The sequence below is a fragment of the Anabrus simplex genome, chromosome 2, assembly GCF_040414725.1.
Source record: "Anabrus simplex isolate iqAnaSimp1 chromosome 2, ASM4041472v1, whole genome shotgun sequence".
NCBI classification, from domain to species: domain Eukaryota; kingdom Metazoa; phylum Arthropoda; class Insecta; order Orthoptera; family Tettigoniidae; genus Anabrus; species Anabrus simplex.
The window spans coordinates 1054232787-1054256511 of record NC_090266.1 but is presented as its reverse complement, the minus strand read 5'-3'; the positions used below and the strand labels follow the sequence as shown (position 1 = coordinate 1054256511).

The window sequence follows — 23725 nt, the reverse complement described above, 5'->3', positions numbered from 1 at the left end:
TACAGAAGAGAAAATGGTATTTTTATCTCTTTTAAAAATAAAGAAACATGTATTTTTAGTTTTTGGAAATACCACTTGGGTGGAGGGGGGGGGGTAATAATGACTGAAAATGGTGTTGATTTCTATTAATTAGGCTACTGATATCTCAAAAATGAAGATGTTACAGACGTGAAATTTGATATGTGGAATCTGCTTTAAAAGTAAAGAAACACGTATTTTCGGAAAATCCAATGAAGGGGGGGAGGGGAGTGAAAGAATTGAAAAATTAATTGACTTAATTGTATGAGAATACATACATCTAATAAATATAAAGTTGTTACAGACGTGAAAATTGGTATTTGGATTTCCTTTAAAAACAAAGAAAAACGCGTTTGGGGGGGGGGGGGACATCTTGCGGGGCGGGAGTGAAAAGGAGTTGAATATCTTTCACGAAGACACATAAATCAAAAACTGAAATAGTTAGAGTCGTGATAATTGGTATTTAGAAGATCCTTTACTATTAAAGAAACAAGTAATTTTTTGCCAGAAAATTCACTTGGTGGGGGTGGGGAATGTGAAAGGAAGTGAAAAAAGTTAATTATATTTATGAGGATATTTATATCTCAAATCTGAAGGTAATAGGCGTGAACATTTGTGTTTGGAATCTCCTTTAAACATAAAGAAACACGCCTTCTTTTAATTTTTCTTTGGGGGGTAAATAAACCTAACGGCGGTGGGGTGTAAAAGGAGGTGAGATCAATTGATTTTACTGTTCATAATGTACTTATAAGGAGCCTCCGTTGCTCAGGCTGCAGCGCGCCGCCCTCTCACAGCTGGGTTCCGTGGTTCAAATCCCGGTTACTCCATGTGACATTCGTGCTGGACAATCAGATGCGGGATAGGTTTTTCTCCGGATACTCCGGTTTACCCTGTCATCATTCATTCCAGCAATACTGTCCAATATTTAATTTCATTTGTCATTCATCACTCATTGCCCCAGAGGAGTGCTTCGGCAGCCAGCACAATTCCTACTGTCGCCGCGGGATGGGGCTTTATTCATTCCATTCCTGACCCTGTTGAATGATTGGAAACAGGCTGTAGATTTTCGATGTACTTATTCTGATCATAAACCGATCATTTTTAATCTTTCCTGGGTTCGATTTCAACAGCCATCTTTTCCTTCGGAGAACGTTCTTAGATTACAGTAGACTCTCCTGGCATATAAATAAAAATTTAAACACATTTGAAATAAACGATAGGAATGAGATTGACCGTCATATCGTTCACCTCTATAATAAGGTCAATAATGCACGGAAGTATGTCATTCGTATCGCTAGAAATCCCGCACACTTGCCTACACGCGACAATGGTACTGGTCACATTGTCAACAATGACAATGGCAGATGCAATTTACCACCAAGTAGCGGTCTTGCACCTTGCTGGGGTGTCCAGAACATTTAATGATAATAATAATAATAATAATAATAATAATAATAATAATAATAATAATAATAATAATAATGTTCTGGACCGTCGTCAAATTGTGCGGACCACGCTGGAAACGGGTCCTGGCCTGGTAATGACTACGAATACAGTCCAGCCGCGGGTTCAGTACCGCCAAGGCACCCAAGACGACACCAACGCCGGACCTCCTTCAGGATTTGATCCATACTAAAAATGCTTATAGGAAAAGATGGCAAAGATTTAGGGACCCAACTGACTGCGTGTAATAACTAGACCTACCCCGGGAAGTACGAAATCGATTGCCGCAAAGAAAGATTGAAAAATGTGAGGAACTTTGCTGTAATCTCTCAGAAAACGAGTCAAATCGCAAATTTCGGAGGATTATATATAAAACGTTAAGCATTCAATTATAAAATTCAATATAATACCGTAGCGAAGCACGGGTATCTTGCTAGTATATATACAGTAGATTGTTAACCTAGCTTTTCCTTAAATATTTTCAACGAACTCGGAAATTTATCGAACATTTCTTTTGGTAATTTATTCCAATCCCTTATTCCTCGTCCTATAAACGAATATTTGCCCCAATCTGTCCTCTTGAATTCCAACTTTATCTTCATATTATGATCTTTCCTACTTTTAAAAGCACCACTCAAGCTTATTCTGTATGAGCAACATAGACCAGAAAGTTTATTGCCTAATATATTCAGGAAATAAAATAACATACTTACAATACAGTGCATCCAAAAATGTTAGTCAAATTGCCTCCCCCCAATTTAGATTTTAAAATGACTTCATTTTATATAGTGAAAGCAAGATTTGCATATGGCAAATATATATTTAAAGTATTAAAGTGACCGATACATTAACATTTACTGAAAGCTTTTGAGTTTGTGTTCTTTTTCTGTAGCATTGAGAATTCATTTTTAATACATGATCCTTCAACAAAAGACGTTGTAAGAGACAAACGTTTTTCAACTCATTACAATTTCTGTGTTCATTTTTTAGGTTCTAACTGGCTTAGGAATGCAGCTGTGTACATTATGGGGAAAAGACGATACAAGCATCTGTCGTCCTATTCACTTTTCTCTGTACCTCTCTACAATCGTAGAGCTCATTGGTCATGAAAGCTTAACTATAGTGCATTCCATTAATTCGGTATGGATGGCTTTCTTTAAGCATGACTTGATATCAAAGGATGAAGTCTTCTTGGAGTATGTACCATACTGGGTTAAAACAACTTTTCATAAAGTTATAAAGGTAAGTCAGCAAAAGTGTACATGATTGTTTTTGATAGTGAATTTAGAATTGGGTGATCAGATGTCTCAGTTTTTAACGTGTGAACATGCCTACACACACATTTACCTTTTAGAGTCAGAAAGCAGATTTCTCCAAGATGTAATGCATGAATGTTTCAAAGCATTGTTACTCAACATCTTATCTGTTTATGTTATGTGCTTACCTAGTAATAGTGTTAAAGTAGAAATTACAGTTATATGTTTTTAATTTTTTTTTTTGCCTGAAATAGAATAGCTGTGAAAACTGCTACATAATGCTTATGTTACAGACGTGTTGTTGCAAGATTTCCCATTTCTGAAGGAAGAAAGCCAAAAATATAGTGTACAGTTTGCTTTCTGTTGAGCATTTCAGTCTGTCAGAATAACATGGGAAATACTGACTCACAAGAAAATTAAAGGAATGACAATCTTCACTTACAGATGTAGGCTGTTTGCAACTAGCATTGTGGCCTTGGCTTGCTCTAGACCTCTTACCTTGAAATCATTAAAGGCTGAGTCGAACCATCATTGCCTAGATATCCCTCAGCTTTTCTTACCTCTCATGACCAAGACCATTATTCTCATAGGTTACTTAGCCTTTTCCCGTCACCTCACGTGATCTACCAACCAAAGGCAGTGTTGGCCGACAGGCATCTACGGTACAACATGTATGGCAGCAGTGGTCCAATGAAGGTACCCACACTCGTAGACCTGGCACAGGCCCAGCGCGACGGACAACTGTGAGAGAGGATCGTCACATCATTCGGATGGCCCGGATGGAACCCCATGCAACAGCAGCGCAAATTCGAGCAGCTGTGGCACCCCACGTTACACAACAAACAGTTGGTAATCGCCTGCGTGCAGCTGTCTTACAAGCCCGTGCCCCTGCAGAAGGTGTTCCATTGACCCCACAATAGCGACGTGTAAGGCTGGCCTGGTGTCGGGAAAGATCAACGTGGGTCGATGAACGGCATAGGGTCGTCTTTAGTGATGAGTTGCGCTTCTGTCTTGCCGCAGTGATCGCCGGAATCGTGTGCACCGACGTACCGGGGAGAGGGGCCGCCCAGATCTTATTGTCGAGAGGCACCCTGGGCCAACACCAAGCATTATGGTCTGGGGAGCTATTGGCTTTAATGTGAAATCACAATTAGTGCTTGTTGAGGGCACTATGACTGCTCGACAGTACGTTGATAGGGTACTCAATCCAGTGGTTGTCCCTATGATGGCGAACATTGGTAATGGGATGTTTCAGCAGGACAATGCCTGTATTCACACTGCACGCATCTCCAGAGAAGCTCTCCACGACATTACAACCTTAGAATGGCCCGCCAGATCCCTGGACCTCAGTCCTATTGAGCATGTGTGGGACATGATGGGTCGACAGCTAGCCAACTGTCCTCAGCCACCCACAACTCTGGAACAACTGACCCGTGCAGTGCAGCAAGCATGGTCCACAATTCCTCAGGAAGCGATCCAGGGCCTTATTGACTCCATGCCTCGACAAATTCATCAATGTATTGCAGCTCGTGGTGGGCATATCCTGTATTGATTGTTGTCGAAACTTGCGGTCAGAGGGACCTGAAAGTGTAATCATCGAATCACAACCGAACACTCGTCTTGCATGTTCAATTGCAGCAATGTAGCACCACTCCTTCTGGGTGTTGCAATTTCGATTTTCTTCAGTGTATTACTGATTGCGACTGCAAGATCACTGCATTAGTTTCGCTAGACCTTGATGTGTTTTCAGTTAACTATTTTATTATCCTGGAAGAATACCCATGATAGGTACTTAATATAATCCAACCATTCCAGTTTTGTAGTATACCTTGTCTGGTAGCAAGTCCTTTTAGGTTTACGTCCTGTTGGTTATATCTCTACAAGTTATAATAATTATGAGGATGACATTAGATTTAAACCTACTGAGCAAGTGGCCATGTAGTTAAGGTTGCACAGCTGTGAATTTGCATTCGGGAGATAGTGGGTTCAAACCCCGCTGTCAGCAGCACTTAACATTGTTTCTGTGGTTTCCCATTTTCACACCAGGTAAATGCTGGGGTTATACTGGCTCTTTTCTATCCCATCGTCACCATAAGACATTGCATGATATTATCCTCATTTTTCCGTATTGAAATTCAGTTAAAGTGGAACAATAAAAGTTTGATTTCCACCTATTCAATACTTTACAAGCAATTATAAAACTAGGATCTCATCCTTATTTTATTGCTAAATGATTAAAAACATAGGATATGTTTCGTTTAATTATTAAACATCTTCAGCTACATACATTTTTAACAAGGTCAAAATCGGTAATACTATTCTAATAACCTGCAACTATTGTTTACTGCTAACGGATTGTTAAAACAATATTACTATTTGTAGTGTTTGATATTTTTAAAATCTTGTTCTAAATTTGAATACAATGTCATAAGTTAGTCAGATATAAATAACTTTACAATCTGTTTGATTTTGTTGATTATCTTAAAACTATCAGTTGGATACACATTAAAATCTTTTTGCTAGCTGGCACGAGCATTACTACATCTTGTACTTTATGAACACAAAATCTTGGTGCTCTCTCAAAACAGTTGAGTTTGGTTGTGACTAATAATCTTTTCATCCATAAATTAACAAAGTGAAGCACACTGTTGATTATTATTTATTAATTTGTCGTATTTCAAATCTTTAACGTCCAATTGTTCAAATTCACGACTTGCTTTTAAACTTAACCGGTGTGGAGCAATTCTTCAAAACTTTATCATGAACTCTGTCAAATGGTGACAGTCCAGTTATGATGATAAGTAATTAGTAACTTACTCGAATTTTACGAAAGTAAGTTTGTTGACATCTCTGTAACAGGAAAATAATTTCGTTAAATAATGTTAGATGGTATTAAAAGTTGAAGAAGCTAATGTTGAAGGATCAGCACTTACCCTTTCTACTTCTGCCTGTATTTACATTTGTGCACTCAACTGTTTGACGACTACTTGTGCTCTTCGTGTTGTATGTGTGTCTCCGTATCTGCGGGGTATTGGGACATGTCGGTGTGATGTAAAGCAAATTGAAAAAAGAAACTTTTATTGTCTCACAATGGTCCATCCACTCTATAAAAGACAAAACATGATTCCAAGTTGATTGCAAGTTTTCAGAATATTCTGTTATTAAGACCTAGTCATCTACATAGACCAAACTGCTTACTTCATTTCCACCCAACTGAATCCCTTGCTGCCATCTTAGACCTTTCAGGTAATGATCCATGTAAACTGTGAATAATATTATGGTGTTCACTGTTTTATTGTAAAGCTTTTGGAGGAACAAGTTAGTCTGTTTCTGGCCTTGAGTGACTTCATCAAGCTAGGGCTATGCCCCTCACCACTCAGCGAACACATCAGGGATGAGCCAGGTGTGCAATGCCAGCCCCCTCTGCCACAACTCTGTCATTGTCCTGTCCCTCTCACTGGAGTTCTCCCGGCAGTGGGAGGAAAGACTAGAAGGTGAACCCAGATCTTTTGGATTTAAGATTACTCTAGGGGCTTCTCTTTTGCAAAGTATCCAAAAGTGTCAGCCTCCCTATTTAAGGTGGGCTGGACGAGCTCAAGTGGTTCAATTTGGGTTCAGTTCTGTCAGTTATTGAGACAGTCAGAGAGTTGGTGCCATTGAGTGAGTGCTGCTGTGGAACACTGGCTCATTTGGTGGACATTGATGGCTGAGTGTTGTTAGTGCAGTGTGTGGATTTGAGCAGTGCCCTGCAACAAGTACTTTTTTGTCTGTTGTCAAGGAATAATCTTGTGTCCCTCTGCTGTAAGTGAATGTGTTCGTCTGTGGAGCAGCATGAGAGAAGTTGGTAAAGGACAATGAATGAAGTCTGCTGTGAGTGTACAGACAGTGTGTGACATACTGGATTATGAGATTGTGTTGTGCGCAGGTTGTGAACTAAGGTGGCTGTGATAGCATACATCGAGAATAAATGTGGACAGTTATGGAAGAGTGTGTATGTGATTGTTTTTGTAAGCAATAAAGTGAACAACTAGTGTGACTGAATAGTGAGAGAAGAGAGAGAACAAGCAAACTGGTGTATTTGTGTGTGTAGTTGTGGCCCTGGTATGTCTTTGTAGTGTGTAAGCAATTAGTAGTAATTATTAAATCAGTCATGGAATTTAATGCTACCAGTGTTGTGTGTTTATTTACCTACCAACAGATGCAAAACTCTCTATTCCTCTTGCATCGTATTTTAGTTACTTAACCCTTACGGGTGTTGAACCATACTGCTTTACATGAAACTTTTTCTCTACCACTAATCACACTTTGTTTTCTACAATGGCTCTGAACACCTTGCTTTATTCACTGGTCATAGAAATCCATTAGTAGTTGTTGCAATTCCGCCTGCTCCCTTGCGTGTTGCTGCTGTTGCTGCTTTTGTACAATCAGAAAGTATCTTGCTCAGATTCTGCACTATTCTTATTTCTTTGTGAAGCCATTTTATCTGTGCCTTGTTGTTATACTTCACCGTTTCTGTTTAAATTTTGTCTTTTGTTACCGCTTTGTGACACTGTCATTTCTTTATCATCCTCTCCACTTCCTCAAATGCAATTAACATTCCAATCCTTGGGAGAGATTCCAGTGGATTCTAGTGTTCAAAACTTCATCACAAATACTTCCGCTTCCTCTTGTATGGAGAAGATTTTATAAATATTCTTTTCACCAGTCCAGTAAATCCCTTGATATACATTTAGTTCACCTGATTTACTTAAAATTCTGTTCATTTCCTTTGACTCTCCTTTCTTAAGTTTCCTTATTTCAGTTCAGAAGGACTATCCACACAACACGTCTTTTATTATTAACACAGTTAAATACAAAAGAAAATTAGACTGTTTTTCCTCAAGTAAAAACTTCACTAAACACAAAGTCTGACATACCCGAAACAGCAAAAATTGTCCTCACACATATTCTTATGCACCAGCTGGCAATGTTTAAATTAAGACTGGATCTCTCATCCACCTAGCCACATTAGTTCGTAGAAACTCTAGAGTCTTTCTTAGTTACTGCAGCAAATCTGTCCATAATCATTCCATAAAGGATCAATCATATATCGGTAAACATATGATGGCTGCTGGGTTGCCATATAGTGCCGAACTGATTTCCCCAAGCTTGGCACCACCTTTATATACCCGGCTGGTGGTGCAGCTACAGTGGAACCTCAGTTCTCCGTTTTTGGAGGGACCTCAGAAAAAAACGTACAACACGGGAAAACGGAAAATCCGGGAACGAATGAACAATCAACAATTTGGCTAAACATCATAAAAATGAAATATGTATACTTATAATCTTACAAACACCTCTCAACAAAACCAAACTACAGCTCCAATGGGCCTTCCGCCTACCAAGCGACTGCTACTCATTCCGAAGGCCTGCAAATTACGAGGTGACGCATGGTCAGTGTGACGAATCCTCTCAGCCGTTATTCCTGGCTCTCTAGACCAGGGTCGCCATCTCACCATTAAATAACTTCTCAATTAAAGGTTATCATAGAATGAGTGAATCTGGAACCAACCCTCATATCCAGGTAAAAATGCCTGACCTGCCCGGGAATCAAACCCGGGCCCTTCGCGTGAGAGGCAAGTGAGTTAGACTATGGGGCCGGCTTCAGACATTAATTACCGGTACACGATTTAAAAATTTCAAAACTTTACATTCAGTTTTACCGGGGAAACTTCGTCAGTTTCCTCTGAAAACTTCTTTCAGTTCAGCAACTTTGATCAGCCAAACTCTTCGAAAAACCTAATACCCGTAACGCCAAGCCAAACAACAATTGACTACAAGTAGTCTTTAATTCTCTAATCTAATAAAATAAAGCACATTGGATACAAAAGCGCCCTACATGATGGCGAGACCCCTTTTTTTAATCTTCCATTGTAATTTGGTCACTGGTATACTGTTCATAGTCAGTTTATGGAAATCTTGTACTGCGTAAATTAGGCCCACATTGACTTTTAGAGGTTATGTTGAACTCGAGAATATGGTTTTGAATGTAAGTATCGATTCTCAAGTTCTTGAATGCATTATATTCAATTCTGCCCGTCACTAATCACAATCCAATTGGAAAGAGAAAAAGTATCATTAACACTTCCGAAATTACGGTTATTCATGACCTTGAGCTGAGCTGGAAAGCATGCTCGCTGTACAAGTCTGTACGAGTGCGAAAAGTTTTTAAATGTAATGTATGCAAATAAAACCACTGCAGTTTTTATAACATTTTAACACAAACACATGAATTTTCAAGTCTTATATTAGAACCGAAACAGCAATAGGCAATCCCAAAACCTCCCATGGCTTTATGTATATAAGGTGCAACATTTGTTCAGGTCTCGATAACATAATCGTATATGATAATATTGAAATACTAAATTTGTGTTGCTGAAGAAGGAGCAGCTTTGATTCCTGCCTGAAAACCCAGTGACTATAGTGCCCTGAAGGAAGTGCCGAAAACCTATTCGGCGATACACTCGAAAAAAGTAAAAAAAATAAACATCTAACCCTGGACATAATGTAGACGTTTTGCAAGTACGAATATTTGAAGAAACTCGTTCTGTCTTCAAGTAAAGCTGTCTAAAATGCGCTATGTCTTCTTCCAATTGTTGTAGACACACTCTGCTTTACGAAGGATTCTCTAAACAATACCATCCGAATGCGATGCTAAGATGGTCCCTTATGCTGGTTCACCGCCGATTGCTTTTTCCAGTACAGTACTTCCTCAAATTACTGCAGTGATGCGCGAAGTTAACACCATGATCTGTAAGTATACCGTAGCCATCCCTTCGTGAGATACAGTTTCTTGAAAAATGCATGATCGAGGATTTAGTGTTGATGGGACTGAAATTTCTGGACTGTCGATCCGGGAAATCGTTTCTTCGAGGGATGGATAGTGCAGGATTTTTAGAACATGATTTAATTAGAATGCTCGCGGGACCACGTAATTTGAACGAATAATACGGGAAAACATTTTTTTTCGGGAACGTATAATGGAGGTTCTACTGTACTTTGCCCCGTTGCACTGACATCATGCCAACACCACCACCACACCCCATGTGGCGCTCTCTTCTATTGTGCTCATGGCCAGCTTGCCATAATGACCTAGCCTTATCACGTTCCATCTAAAATCCTTCCATGTTTTCGTTTTGGACTTCACACTTATTTGATTGTTCCTATTACGTTCCTCCATCTACAGTTTTCTATGTACATCAGTTCTTATTTTGAGTCATATTTGATGAGCCTTCTTACATTTACTAGTTGCCCTGACTGCGTCATTTCACCAAGAGGTGTGTTTCTTCCCTACTTTACAGGCTGTTGTTCCAAATTATACCCTTACTGCTTTTACTTCTGCATCCCTGTATGCCATAAATTCCCTTTCCATATCCTGAACTATTTTATTGTCTGTTCTTTGAAACTTTTCACTAATAATGTCCGTGTGCTGCTGTTTAACTTCCTCCTCCTGAAGATTTTTGGCCGTTATTGGACTGCAGATAGAGTTTTCTTTCTCTGTCGTAGGCCTGGTGATACAGGGGTAATTCCAAAAATACATTTTTCAACTCTGTTATGCCCAAGACTTCTATCTTTTGAAAAACAGATAGAGTTACAATAGGAGGAGACATATGGATTTTACTGTTCTACATGATTTGCATGAACATTGAGAATCTTTATCATACCCCTTCATGAACTTTGTGCCTAGACAAAAATGGGAACAGCATATTGTACATTGCTGTTACTGGTGTAACAGTGACGAGATAGCACCTTCTTCAAAGTTGGGAAGAAGTGAAAGTCACTGGGCGCAAGCTCGGGATTGTAGATGGTCTTGTCCAACTGTTCCCAAACAAATCTTTCTCTAAAACCTGCTGTTGATACCACCATGTAGGATTTTGCGTTGTCTTGCAGAAGGACAACCCCAGACATGAGCAATCCTGGCCTCTTTCATTAATTATTACCTTTCAACCTTGTTATTGTATTGCTGTTTCTCCTGTTATCATCACAAAGGACGTCAGGCAACAAAACATTTTTGTGTCTCAAAGCATAGTCAGCATGACCTTGCCAGCAGATGAGGAATCTTTAAACTTCTCCCTGACTGGGAAACTTGGATACTTCCCTTCTAATCATGTCCGTCACGGAATTGCTGATGGAATCGCCGAACCATTTACTCTGATATCACGTCTGGACCATTCACCTCAACAAGACGCATATGAATTTCTGTACCCCTCGTGCCATGTGCTCGTCTGTAGCAGACAAGCACCCTAACTACTTCTTTTTTTCGATGTCTGTAACACACTGGTCAGCCATTATTGCGTGGGCTCATACTGCTTGGCTAACCTGTTTACAATTACTGAATCTTCTATTACTGTACTTTATCCTGACATCATGGTATTATGGTTAAAGGCAAATTTGTTATGGAAAGTCAATGTTTTTCCTCACTCTGGCCATCTGGCTGGTCTTAGTTCTTGCCTTTTGCAGCTTCCCAATATGGTGCCTTATTCATTCAGTCAGTAATAACACATGGTTCTTGTCCTGGCTTTCGTATTCAGATTATTTTCTGATGAAGTGCAAAAATATAACATGCCTGTGCTTCCAACAACAGGGCAGCAAATAAAGATACTGTGCTCCAAAAGTTTCGAGCCATAAGACCTATCTATGTTGGTGCGACATAAAGCAAAAAAAAAAAAAAAAGGTTTTGTGATAAATATACAGAAGCATGGCCTTGTTTAATAACTATGATAATTGGTGTTAACCACATATTCTGTAGCATGTGATGTTGTGATTTCTGTGTGGCTGATAGTGGTAGAGATGATTATAGAAGCCACATTGGATCTGTGATACACAAATCACATAGGAAAAATGTGGCAAATAGAATAACCTATACATTTTTTTTGTCAGTAGTGGGGAAAAGACTGATATACAAATCACATAGGATAAATATGGCAAATAAAAAAACCAATAAATTTCTTTGTCAATAGTGGAGAAAAGGGATGGATGGATGGACGGACCGACCGACCGACCTTCTCCTACACTAAACCAATTTGTACATAGAATCAAAGTTGACACTACCGTAATTAATACTAAGTATAGCACAGTTAAAGGCAATCGAAATACTCTGGATGAGTTGGCCATGCGGTTAACGGCGCGCAACTGTGAGCTTGCATCCAGGAGATAGTGGGTTTTAACCCCACTGTTGGCAGCTCTGAAGATGGTTTTCCATGGTTTTCCATTTTCACACCAGGCAGATGCTGGGGCTATACCTTAATTCAGGCCACAGCCACTTCCTTCCCACTCCTAGTCCTTTCCTATACCATCGTCGCCGTAAGACCTGTTTGTGTCGGTGTGGCGTAATGCAAATTTAAAAAAAAGTGGAGAAAAGAGTATTACAAATGCAGAGTTGCTTTTCTTACATCATTCCTTCTAGAACATAATGTACCGAGCTCGATAGCTGCAGTCGCTTAAGTGCTGCCAGTATTCGGGAGATAGTGGGTTCAAACCCCACTGTCGGCAGCCCTGATGATGGTTTTCCGTGGTTTCCCATTTTCACACCAGGCAAATGCTGGGGCTGTACCTTAATTAAGGACACGGACACTTCCTTCCCACTCCTAGCCCTTTCCTATCCCATCGTCGCCATAAGACGTATGTGTCGGTGCGAAGTAAAGCAACTTGCAAAAAAGAACATAATGTTCCAACTGCAGTTTCTGATCATGCAGGGAATTTGTTCAAAGCAATGTTTCTGAATTCAAAAAGTGCATAAAACAGCAGTTGTGACAAAACAAAACTGCTTCACTAGGAAATTTTTTTATGGCTAGTAACTATTTTGATATTTTCAAAGAATGTCATTTTCCTTAGCTTTTGATGCTACCAATGATGCCAGTGATGTCAAGCTTTATTCTTTGGTTGATAATGGAAGTGCAACTATGCTAATAATACAGCTGCAGGTATTTTTTTTTTTTTTTTTTGCTTGTTAACAGTGAGTTTCCTACTCTAAATATTCCTTGGAAAAATTCTATAGCTGTTGCTTCTGACAATGTTAAAACATGATTGTCAGTAATAAAGGCTTTGTCACATGTCAAAGAGACACAGTCTTCTGCTTTAGTACAGAGATGTCCATGCCATCAAATCTATTTATTTGTTCGAAAGGCTTATGCTTACTTGCCAGTCAGTATTGAACATCTTTTGGTTCAACTTTTCTGTTATCTCGAAAAAAATGTTCCAAAAGACTTTGACTCCTTTGAAAATAGTGTATATCAAGATATATGTGGTGCTAAACTGAACAAGATTTTTAAATATGCATGTACAGATACAGTACAACATCAGTATAAAGGTATCTACATAACTGGTGATTTTAACTTGGAAGTTGACTGGCAGCACAATCGCCTCCACCTCCTGCCTATTCCCATCAATTCATTAGAAGAAACCCCTACAGCATATTAACGACCTGATCCTTGACCAATTAATTACTGACCAACCTGTATAATGAAAATCTCTAGTTCCACACTAGATTTATTCCTTACTAACCTACCATCTTGAGTATTGAAGACAGAAGTCATACCCGGTTTCTCCGACCATTAAGCAGTTACAGCTACCCCCAAATACAACAAGTCACATGTAAAGAAAATGTAACAGAGAAGTCTATAACTAGAAGAAAGCTGACTGGGAACTACTATCAGACCTTCTCAGAAACCATCCATCCACTCCTCTATCTTTAAAAACTGTGGACATTAACGCGGTGTGGTCTAGATGGCAAGAAAGTTTCTTTCATTGTGTAGACAAAGTGGTGCCTAAAGTGAAAATCGGTACCTAGAAACACTCTCCATCGATCACTAAAGAAATTGTCAAAATGATACGCAAAAGGAACGTGCTTGACAGGAAATGGAAACAAGATACAAGTGATCTTATGTGGGAGAAATATAAATTTGTGAGGAATACAAAAAAGAAACTCATCTGCAAAGCATACAGAAACGACATAATCAAGATAAATAACAACAACAAAGACATGTGGAAATTCCTGAATAGAAAGCATGGCAACTCAGCACCAAGTGCATTCTACTCTAATGGGACAACAGTTACCTGCCAGAAGGCCATTGCCACAACGTTCAGTGAGAAATTTAAAGAGAACTATAATGAGCAGGGAAAAGTACAAATATGTACACAAACATTACTCAGCCATTACCCCTCTCCCTCTCCAACTTTTACTTCATGGACTTTGAGATAATTAACAGCCTTCTGTCTGACTCCATGGCTAAATAGTTAGCGTGCTGGCCTTTGGTCACAGAGGTCCTGGGTTCGATTCCCAGAGGTTCAGGAATTTTAACCATAATTGGTTGATTCCCCTGGCACAGGGACTGGGTGTATGTGTTGTCTTCATCATCATTTCATCCTCATCATGAAGCGCAGGTCGCCTACGGGCCTCAAATCAAAAGACCTGCACCTGGCGAGCCGAAGTCCTCAGACACATGCCGGCACTAGAGCCATACGCCATTTCATTTCAACACCCTTCTAAAGACTCAACCACATGCAGCTTCTGGCCTGGACAACATACCTGCAATTATTTTAGTGCAGTGTGCATAAGCATTACCCCCTCCTTGTGCACCGTGTTCAACTTATCAGTTAACAGTGGTTGTGTACCCAGTGAATAGAAGTGTGCAAATGTAGTACCAATTTTCAAAAGTGGTGGAAGAGATAGCATTGATAATTATAGGCCAGTGGTTATAACACCTCTCATTTGTAAGTGTATGCAGTGATTAGTAGCAAGAAACGTGCTAGAATTCTTATGTGAGGGAGACCTGCTTGGCTCTACTCAGCATGGAGTTCTTGTACAACCTTCTTAACAAAATTCATTGATGAATGACCGTTTTACTTGAATCAACCAGATGTGATTCAGGTGGACTGCCTGTCACTTGACTGGAGTAAAGCCTTTGACCAAGTGCCACATGAACGACTTCTGTTATAGCTACAACAGCTCGGTATACGAGGCAGATTATTGGTGTGGGTGAGGTCCTTTCTGAAGGGTTGAACTCAGTGTATGGTATATGGAGAGGCCCAGTCACAACCTATCAAAGTGACATCTGGAGTAGTTCAAGGTCCTGTGATCGGTCCCCTGCTGTACCTCGTATTTGTGCTCAGTCTTCCCAGTTGTGTAACCACACACATGGTACAATGTGCAGATGACACTGTCCTATATAAGAGTATAAAGAGCATGGAAGATAGTTGAATACTGAAATCAGACTTTATTTATCTATGTGGTGATCCATGAATGGGCTAAACATAAATTTAAATTAATGTAAATATATTACGATAAGTTGGATCATGAAACTGCCTAGAGGACAGGTATGAATTAAATAAGAATGTAATACTATAGTGTGCAAATATTGAACTTTTAGGAATAATTGTTTTCAGGAATTTGAAATGGAATCTGCAGACAGAGGAGGCAAGGTGGAAAGCAATGAAAATTATGTGATTTCTTAGCAGGAACCTAAAAGGCTTCAAATCAGGAGCCCTGTGAACTGCCTATCTCAGTATGGTAAGACCTGTATTAACTTGTATTAAGGTTGTCCTGCCTGGAGTCCCACCACAGTCACAAATCTAAATATCACCGTCATCCTTACCAGAATATACACAGAAGAGGTCTATGTCTTGGTTTCTGTTTACACCCGAGGCTCATTTTACTGTTGAAAGCAATTTGACAATTTTTTTCCTCCCCATGTGGGCTTGCTGGTCCTAAAACAAGGTGAGGGTTTTCTGTCAAGATTAACTCCCTTAGCCTTTGATAATCCTCTATCCAGTCTGATGCTGTTGGTTCTCCCTTAGTTTGCCTCGTTTGGTACTGGCCGCCAGACCCTCGGCCAGACAGTCGCAGGTTGTACTGTCGTTGTTGCAAGTATCGTGTGCCATCGTTCATCCAGCATATTCTTTCCTACCTTTATATCTGTTGTCCCCACCTTTCTCACACCACAATCAGCTTGAGAACTTGTGATTGTGGAGGTATGTTGGTCCACCAAATATACCATACTTACTCATATAATTTCTTCTCTTTATTTCACTTGCTTCAGTCTAGTAAAATGGGGAGGAAAATGATGGAGGTTTAGATTTTAAATCTTGACTAGGAAAATATAAAATGAACATTTGTACAGGGGGGTATTCAAGTTATATTTATTTATGTTAGAGAAGTAAATTAAAACATAAGACACAATTTTAATTTGAAGATAATAGTGGTGATAATTATTTCTTAAGGAAGTGAGGTTACTGGGGCACTGCCAAGCTAGCCCACTGCTGTGCCACTATGGTGCACCGTGCCATTGTAATGTGAGATTGTATTGAAAGTAGGAGCCAGTTACCTGAAATTAATTTTGAATCTTTATTTAAAAAAATAATTTATAAATTGTGTATGTTGTTATGGTTTCCCTGTATAATCATCATCGTCATCGTCTATATTAATAATTTCTCCTTAGCCAGATGCTGTCGAGTCAGGGTAAATATGACTCTTCTCCGTTGTACTCTATGTTTCCATTACTCGGCTACCAACACCCTGTTGCAGTCTAGATTCCATTGTTTTATGCTGCTCTTTTACCAGGTTCATTCATCATAATAAGGTCTTGATTCACCTCTCTCAACTTTCATTTGTAATTTTGTAATTTGTTTCAGCATTCTTCTCAGTCTCTTTGTCAATATCTTTCATCTCTTTAATCTTAATTTCATTTGGTATGTGTTTATTTCCAATGCAGAGAGACACACACACACACACACACACACACACACACACACACACACACACACACACACACACACTCACACTCACTCTCTCTCTCTCTCTCTCTCTCTCTCTCTCTCTATATATATATATATATATATATATATATCTCACTTGATGCTATTTAGTCCAATAGTAGTCTGGAAAGAATCATCTGCCTTCTCTGATGAACCACCATTATCTTCCCTATCACAGATGGCCTCATCTTCTGCACCATATACAGGATTTCTCTTACAAACTAAGACCGAATGCACAGTGTTTGTACTCTGCGCTACGGCAGCTGGCTCAGCCAAACTTATGTCGCGCGCAGCCGCCCTGCTTGAAGCGTGTATACAATCTTACATGAAATCTTACCCTATAAAAGATGCTGGAAATGTCGTCTTCCCTGGGTTATACAGGCATTGTATCTGGTAACCACATTCTGGCTGACGTGAGTGAGTTCTGCCACTGTAATGTTTCTGATTTAATTCGCAATGTTTTCTTTCAGTTCCTCCAATGTGTGAGGATCTGCTTGTTACACTTTTCCTTTCAGTTTACCCCACAAGTACACTGTTAGATCTGGAGAACGAGGGGGAAGTAGACCAGCACTGAACACTCTGTCTGCAAACACTTCCGAGACTGTAAAAAAGGAATCTTCTGCTGTATGAGCAGGGGCTGAATCTTGTTGAAACCACCCACGCAAATTTTCTTCTTCCATTAACTGATGGAAGAATGGCATCAAAATGTCATCTTGTTACCTCTCCGCATTTCACCGTTCTTCCTATCATAATGAGGGACTTCATAAAAACCATTAGGATTTTCTGCACACCAATAGCGAGAGTTATGACTGTTCACATAATCATTAAGATGAAACCAGAACTTTTACATACAAAAATACGGTGTTGCAATGATAAATGTCTCACCATGTTAATAGCTGTGATTCAGACTGGTGACTGATGCATGCCAGGTCGAACACGTGCAGGCTGCTTGTAAGGTCAAGAAATATGTGCACATCTCCCATACTGCAGCTTATGTATCACAGATTAAAAACACCACTTTGCAGTCTTAGTTTATTTGAGAGACTATGTGTATAGTACAAAATTGTAGTTCTCTCTCTTCACATTTTATCTTATAAAATGAGCCTATTTGCCTGAATAATCCATTCATATATTGTTAAAAAAGTTTGTTTCAGTGATAGCTTCTTGATTGTTCCAAGTGGCATCAGAATTTGGGATATTGTGTTAATATATAAGTGCCTTGCCATGCCTACTTCAGGTGGCTTTTAATATTGATATCCATTAGGAATAATGACAAGGTCTGTTTTCATTTTAATCATCTTTGTCATCATCAAGTAGGTGGGCATGAAAACTGTCCAAATTCAGGAGAGATTTTGTTTTAAGAGATCACCAAAACCTCTTCCCTCATCAACATTAATCCTGTTTTTCATGAATTTCAGTGTCATTCGTCCTTTCTTTTGGACTCGAACATGTAACACAGAAGGAAACTTCCCAAATAGATTTATTATATAATAGGAAGTTATTCTAATGCAAACACAGTCCATTCAAAGGAGTTCAGTTTTTTATTTTTTATTTTTTCTCTCTTTCAGGTTAGTTACCCTTCTTCTCGAAATTTTAAAGACCTTGGATCTGTAACAGAAGGTTATGCATGCCAGGATTACGATAGTGAGGAAGAATTTTCTGCATTTTTCCATCGGTGTCGCACAGACTTATTGGATACATATCGACAGGCCATGCTTGTTGCACCTTTGGAAACTTTTAACTTCGTGGCAGAACGTCTACATAGCTACCTCATCCGGTCTTTTCCTACAGCAACTAGTCAACAGCTCAATCCACCTACTTTACTTGAATGGGAAGGACTGTCTCAGGTAAGGTAGCTTTTTATCTCTTATTTTTTTTTTTTTTTTTCATAATTTCATTAAGAAAGTGAATGTGGAAATTCATTGATACAGTATTACTTGTGAAATGTTGATTAGTGATTGTTTGGTTTGTTTTATATTTTTAATAAAGAGATATAATCAGTACTGTTAATTTATATTAACACCTTGAATAGCTCTAGAGAATTGAAATCTGTAGCGTTGATACTGTATATAAGAAAATTCATACCACATCATCAGCAGTTAATTTAAACAATTATTTGGCATTATTTTGATGACACCTGATGATATCATGAATGAGAAGGACTATGATTATTTCAAATATTCTGTTATGACTAATTTAATTTGTAAAAGTCTACTACAGCTTTGTAATACCTGGAAAATTGAGAGATAGAAATGTGAGTACTGTATAGCTTACTGAAACTTCGAACCTGATCGCATATGGTTTTAATAATTTGGTACAACAGACCCGCAAGTCTTTGACTTGTTGAGAAAGGAAGGACAGACATGGTATCTTTTTAAATATATACATACATACATACATACATACATACATACATACATACATACATACATACATTATCATTATAGACTGTTATGCCTTTCAGCGTTCAGTCTGCAAGCCTCTGAGAATTTACTAAACGTCGCCACAATCCTCGATTTGCAACTAGTGTTGTGGCTTCATTTAGTTCTATACCTCTTACCTTTAAATCGTTAGAAACCGAGTCTAACCATCGTCGTCTTGGTCTCCCTCTACTTCTCTTACCCTCCATAACAGAGTCCATTATTCTCCTAGGTAACCTATCCTCCTCCATTCGCCTCACATGACCCCACCACCGAAGCTGGTTTATGCGTACAGCTTCATCCATCGAGTTCATTCCTAAATTAGCCTTTATCTCCTCATTCCGAGTACCCTCCTGCCATTGTTCCCACCTGTTTGTACCAACAATCATTCTTGCTACTTTCATGTCTGTTACGAATTTCTTACCTACTGACAGCAATTTAGTCTTCAAGAGGCTAATTTTCATACCATACTCATTGCACCTATTTTCAAGTTCCAAGATATTAGACTGCAGGCTTTATGCACAGTCTGCCATTAAGACCAAGTCGTCAGCATAGGCCAAACTGCTTACTACATTTCCACCTAACTGAATCCCTCCCTGCCATTTTATACCTTTCAGCAGATGATCCATGTAAACTACGAACAGCAAAGGTGAGAGATTACAGCCTTGTCTAACCCCTGTAAGTACCCTGAACCAAGAACTCATTCTACCGTCAATTCTCACTGAAGCCCAATTGTCAACATAAATGCTTTTGATTGATTTTAATAATCTACCTTTAAATATATATTAATTTTAATTGTAATAAATACTGCGTAGTCGACATACTTTGTCCTTGTGGCAGCCTCCGCATGGGGGAAGTTGTAATAATAATAATAATAATAATAATAATAATAATAATAATAATAATAATAATAATAATAATAATAATAATATTATTATTATTATTATTATTATTATTATTTTAATTTGTGATAATGTTGATGTTGATAATATTTATATGATTGCCAGTTTTCCAGTGCCTGTGTTCAGCTGATGATGATGCAGTACAGCATCAAAACTAGTTCTGAATAAACATAATATGTTGTAATTACATCTACACAACAAATTGTGTAGTATTGAATAAGGTGGACCCTAAAACTTTTTAGAAGCTTTATAATCTAGTCAGCTCCCAGACGAAACTATCTATATATCGGTCTGTTTTCAGACCAACTTTGCTTTACGGGAGCGGAAGCTGGGTGGACTCAGTATATTTTTATTCATAAGTTAGAAGTAACGGACATGAAAGTAGCAAGAATGATTGCTGGTACAAACAGGTGGGAACAATAGCAGGTGGGTGCTCAGAATGAGGAGGTAAAGGCTAATTTAGGAATGAACTCGATGGATGAAGCTGTACGCATAAACAGACTTTGGTGGTGGGGTCCTGTGAGGCGAATGGAGGAGGATAGGTTACCTAGGAGGATAATGGACTCTGTTATAGAGGGTAAGAGAAGTAGAGGTAGACCAAGACGACGATGGTTAGATTCAGTTTCTAACGATTTAAAGATAAGAGGTATAGAACCAAATGAGGCCACAGCACTAGTTGCAAATAGAGGATTGTGGCGATGTTTAGTAAATTCACAGAGGCTTGCAGTCTGAACGCTGAAAGGCATAACAGTCTATAATGATAATGTATGTATGTATGTATGTATGTATGTATGTATGTATGTATGTATGTATGTATGTATGTAATCTCAGTTCAATACGGACAAAAATGAAGTTTATTATTTTAAATTTGTGTAGGTAGAATAACAATTGTATTTTCTGAAGAATTTTAGTATACTTACATTCGAAGGAGTGCTGCCATATAATAATAATAATAATAATAATAATAATAATAATAATAATAATAATAATAAATAGAAGTAAATGGATAAAATAAATAAAATTTACAATGTTACGAGTCATTCCATAGTCCCATAAATGACAAATAATTACATATGGAAAGAAGAAAATGAGCAATTTTTTACAACATTTTAGTCAAGTTGTATCAGAAAGCACTGTTGAAAAATAATTATCTCAGTGTAAAGTATAATATTCCCATTGATTTAACTGTTATAGTGCAACAGCAAACGTTTCTTCTTCTTCTTCTTCTTCTTCTTCTTCTTCTTCTTCTTCTTCTTCTTCTTCTTCTTCTTCTTCTTCTTCTTCTTCTTCTTCTTCTCAGAGTCGTTGCTTCCATGATGGACAAATTCTTCCACTTCAGGAACACCTCTCCATTCATTATGTCATATGTACGCCATCCTAATTATAACCCAAAGCTTGTTAAACCTTCAATTATTATGTTTAATATATTTTAATTACCTTTTATTAAATGCTAAGTATATTGTAAATTTGAATAACCTCAAATACGTATTGTGAATATGTCTACCTCAAAATCTGTGTATTCGAAAACTGTAGAAAACTCTGCAATATTTGTATGTTGGGTATAATCCTCTATCATTCTGATACAGATGGAGGTTTCTGGAAACTTACTGTAATGATTTACTATCCAGATACATTTGGAAATATTAGGAATTTTGTAGATTTTGTCACCGTGGTTTGTCTACGTATATAATAGAATATTCAAGTCTGATCTACTCCATTCGAGAGGCCAGTCGATCGATTATTCCTTTTATATAAAAAATTCCAACTTGTATGTTAGGAAAGTTCCACCTTTCCACCACTTTAAAATCTTACGATTTCCTTGGATTACAATAACCTTAATTTAAAAAAAAAAATATTTTCGTTGGTACATGTTTCTTTTTCCATGGAAAACTTCTTCAGCCCTGATCTTGAATGATAGTTAAAATATACAGAAAAACACAAGTAACATAGGTAAAACTCATTATTAAAAATAACTTGTCTTTGACTAAATAAAAGGTTTAAATCTCTAAACGGTCAACGTGTTTCTCTTTGTTGTCACTGTTTGGCATCTCTTGATGTAAAAGATGTGTTCAATGAAAAGCCACTTAAAAACTATCCTAAAATAAAGGGATCTTAAAATTTCTTAGTAAATAATTAAAACAGTAGTGTGTAGCTATGCAAGTTCTTGTAACATTCAACCTTGATGTGATGGAACGTGGAATTTTCTTGCCTGATGAATTGGACTGGGCCTAATTGTATTCACAAGATGGAAAGCAACTCCTTTGTGTTCCTCCTAGTGGAGGAAAGCAGCACATTGAGCGCAGTAGGAGGTTCGGTGTGGGTCAGCCGTGAGGAGGTGATTTGGATGCAACCACAACACGAAGAGTTGGTTTCCATCTTGAACACAATTTACGACCGTTTTTACAAAACTCGCTCATTGCGAAAATGGAGTGAATTGAGTTATATACGGGATGTGAATGTTAGGTCACTTGGCTTTCATGTCCTTAGACTGATTTTAGCAAAATATATTTATTGCCATCACAACAAGCTGCTAAATCTGGGTCGTTTTCCCAAAACTTGCTCATTACTACAATGTGCGGTATAGCAAAACTCGCTCGTTACAGTAAACGTCGATAGTAGGCTGGATGTTTTGCTGACATGTAGGATTCTATTGTTTTTTTGTTTTTTAACGTATGAATGTTGGTATCCCTAGCAGAAATGTTTTGTTTTTAATTACTGAACATTTTCCTGCTCATTGTCTTTAGTTGTGACAGGAGGAAAAAGTTTCTGCTGAGAGATCTAGCTAGTGGCTGTAAATAAAATAATGTGTGAAGAATATTCAGAGTCAGAAAAAACTGTTGAAAGAGGGAAGAAGAACAGAAGAAAGAACATTAAAGTTAAAACCAGGAGATACCGCGAGGAGAGTGTAGGGCCATTGGATGTCCCATGTGCACATTTATTAAGGGATTATGCCACAGTTAGAGGACCAATAGGTTGTTATGCTGCCGACTTAACTTATGAAGAACTGGATGGTAAGTACAACTACTTTCGGAGTCAAATTATTACATTGAAATAAACTATAGGTGAGCATATTACATTACTACTGGGTGATTAATTCCACCGTTTGTTAAACATTTCAGATTTCCGAAAATACGTGTATATGAATGAATCTAAAGATGATCAAGATGCATATCTTGTGAAATACACGGAGGTTAGAAAACCTGAAAGAAGAAAGAGGGACCCTGATGATGGCAGTAGATTCAACACTGTTACCATTAAGTACTTAATTAAAAAGACAGGTGGTAGGTTAGTATATGTTTTGAGTGCATTCATTTCAGAACATCACAGGGGCATCACGTGATAGGTTTGCACAAATTGCACGGTTCTTTCTTAGAACTGGAGCGAATCTAGGAGAGAATCATGGGGGTTCTCATGTTAGGGCAGAAGAAAAGGAAACTACAGACGCAGTCATTCATCACATATTGAAATATAAGTGTAGGCAAAGCCACTATAGTCGCAATAAGTGTACACCAGCGTATTTGCCTCCGGACCTTAATATCAACAAAATGTACGTATAATTCTGCAACAAAAGAGATTTAGAAGGGAAATCAAATGTTCAATCTCAAATTACAAGCAAATTTTCTATACAAAATTCAATTTAGGTTTTGGGAATCCACAATCGGATACAAGCTCAACATGTAACAAACTTTTATTGATAATTAAGGATATGAAAAATGATGAAGTTGTAAGGAACAAGGCTTGCATTGATTGCACTAGCCAACACGATTTTGCGGTAATTCTTATGAAAATCGCTGCCCTGATTCCGAAAATGATGCTATTTTTTTCCTATCACGTCTAGTTTTGACGCAATTCGGTGTTTTATTATCTGTATGAATACATAAGATGTAATGTTGAG

General features: G+C 38.2%; 1 protein-coding gene across 2 annotated transcripts in view; it reads left to right on the top strand.

Annotated features, from left to right (window-relative positions):
* Ranbp21 (exportin-5-like protein Ranbp21) overlaps nt 1-23725 on the top strand; it is a 417228-nt gene that overhangs the window by 163381 nt on the left and 230122 nt on the right. For both annotated transcript variants that reach the window (XM_067141992.2, XM_067141993.2), the window contains exons 7-8: nt 2452-2703; nt 18077-18355. In XM_067141992.2, coding sequence (XP_066998093.1) covers nt 2452-2703; nt 18077-18355 — 531 coding nt within the window. The remainder of the gene's footprint in view (nt 1-2451; nt 2704-18076; nt 18356-23725) is intronic.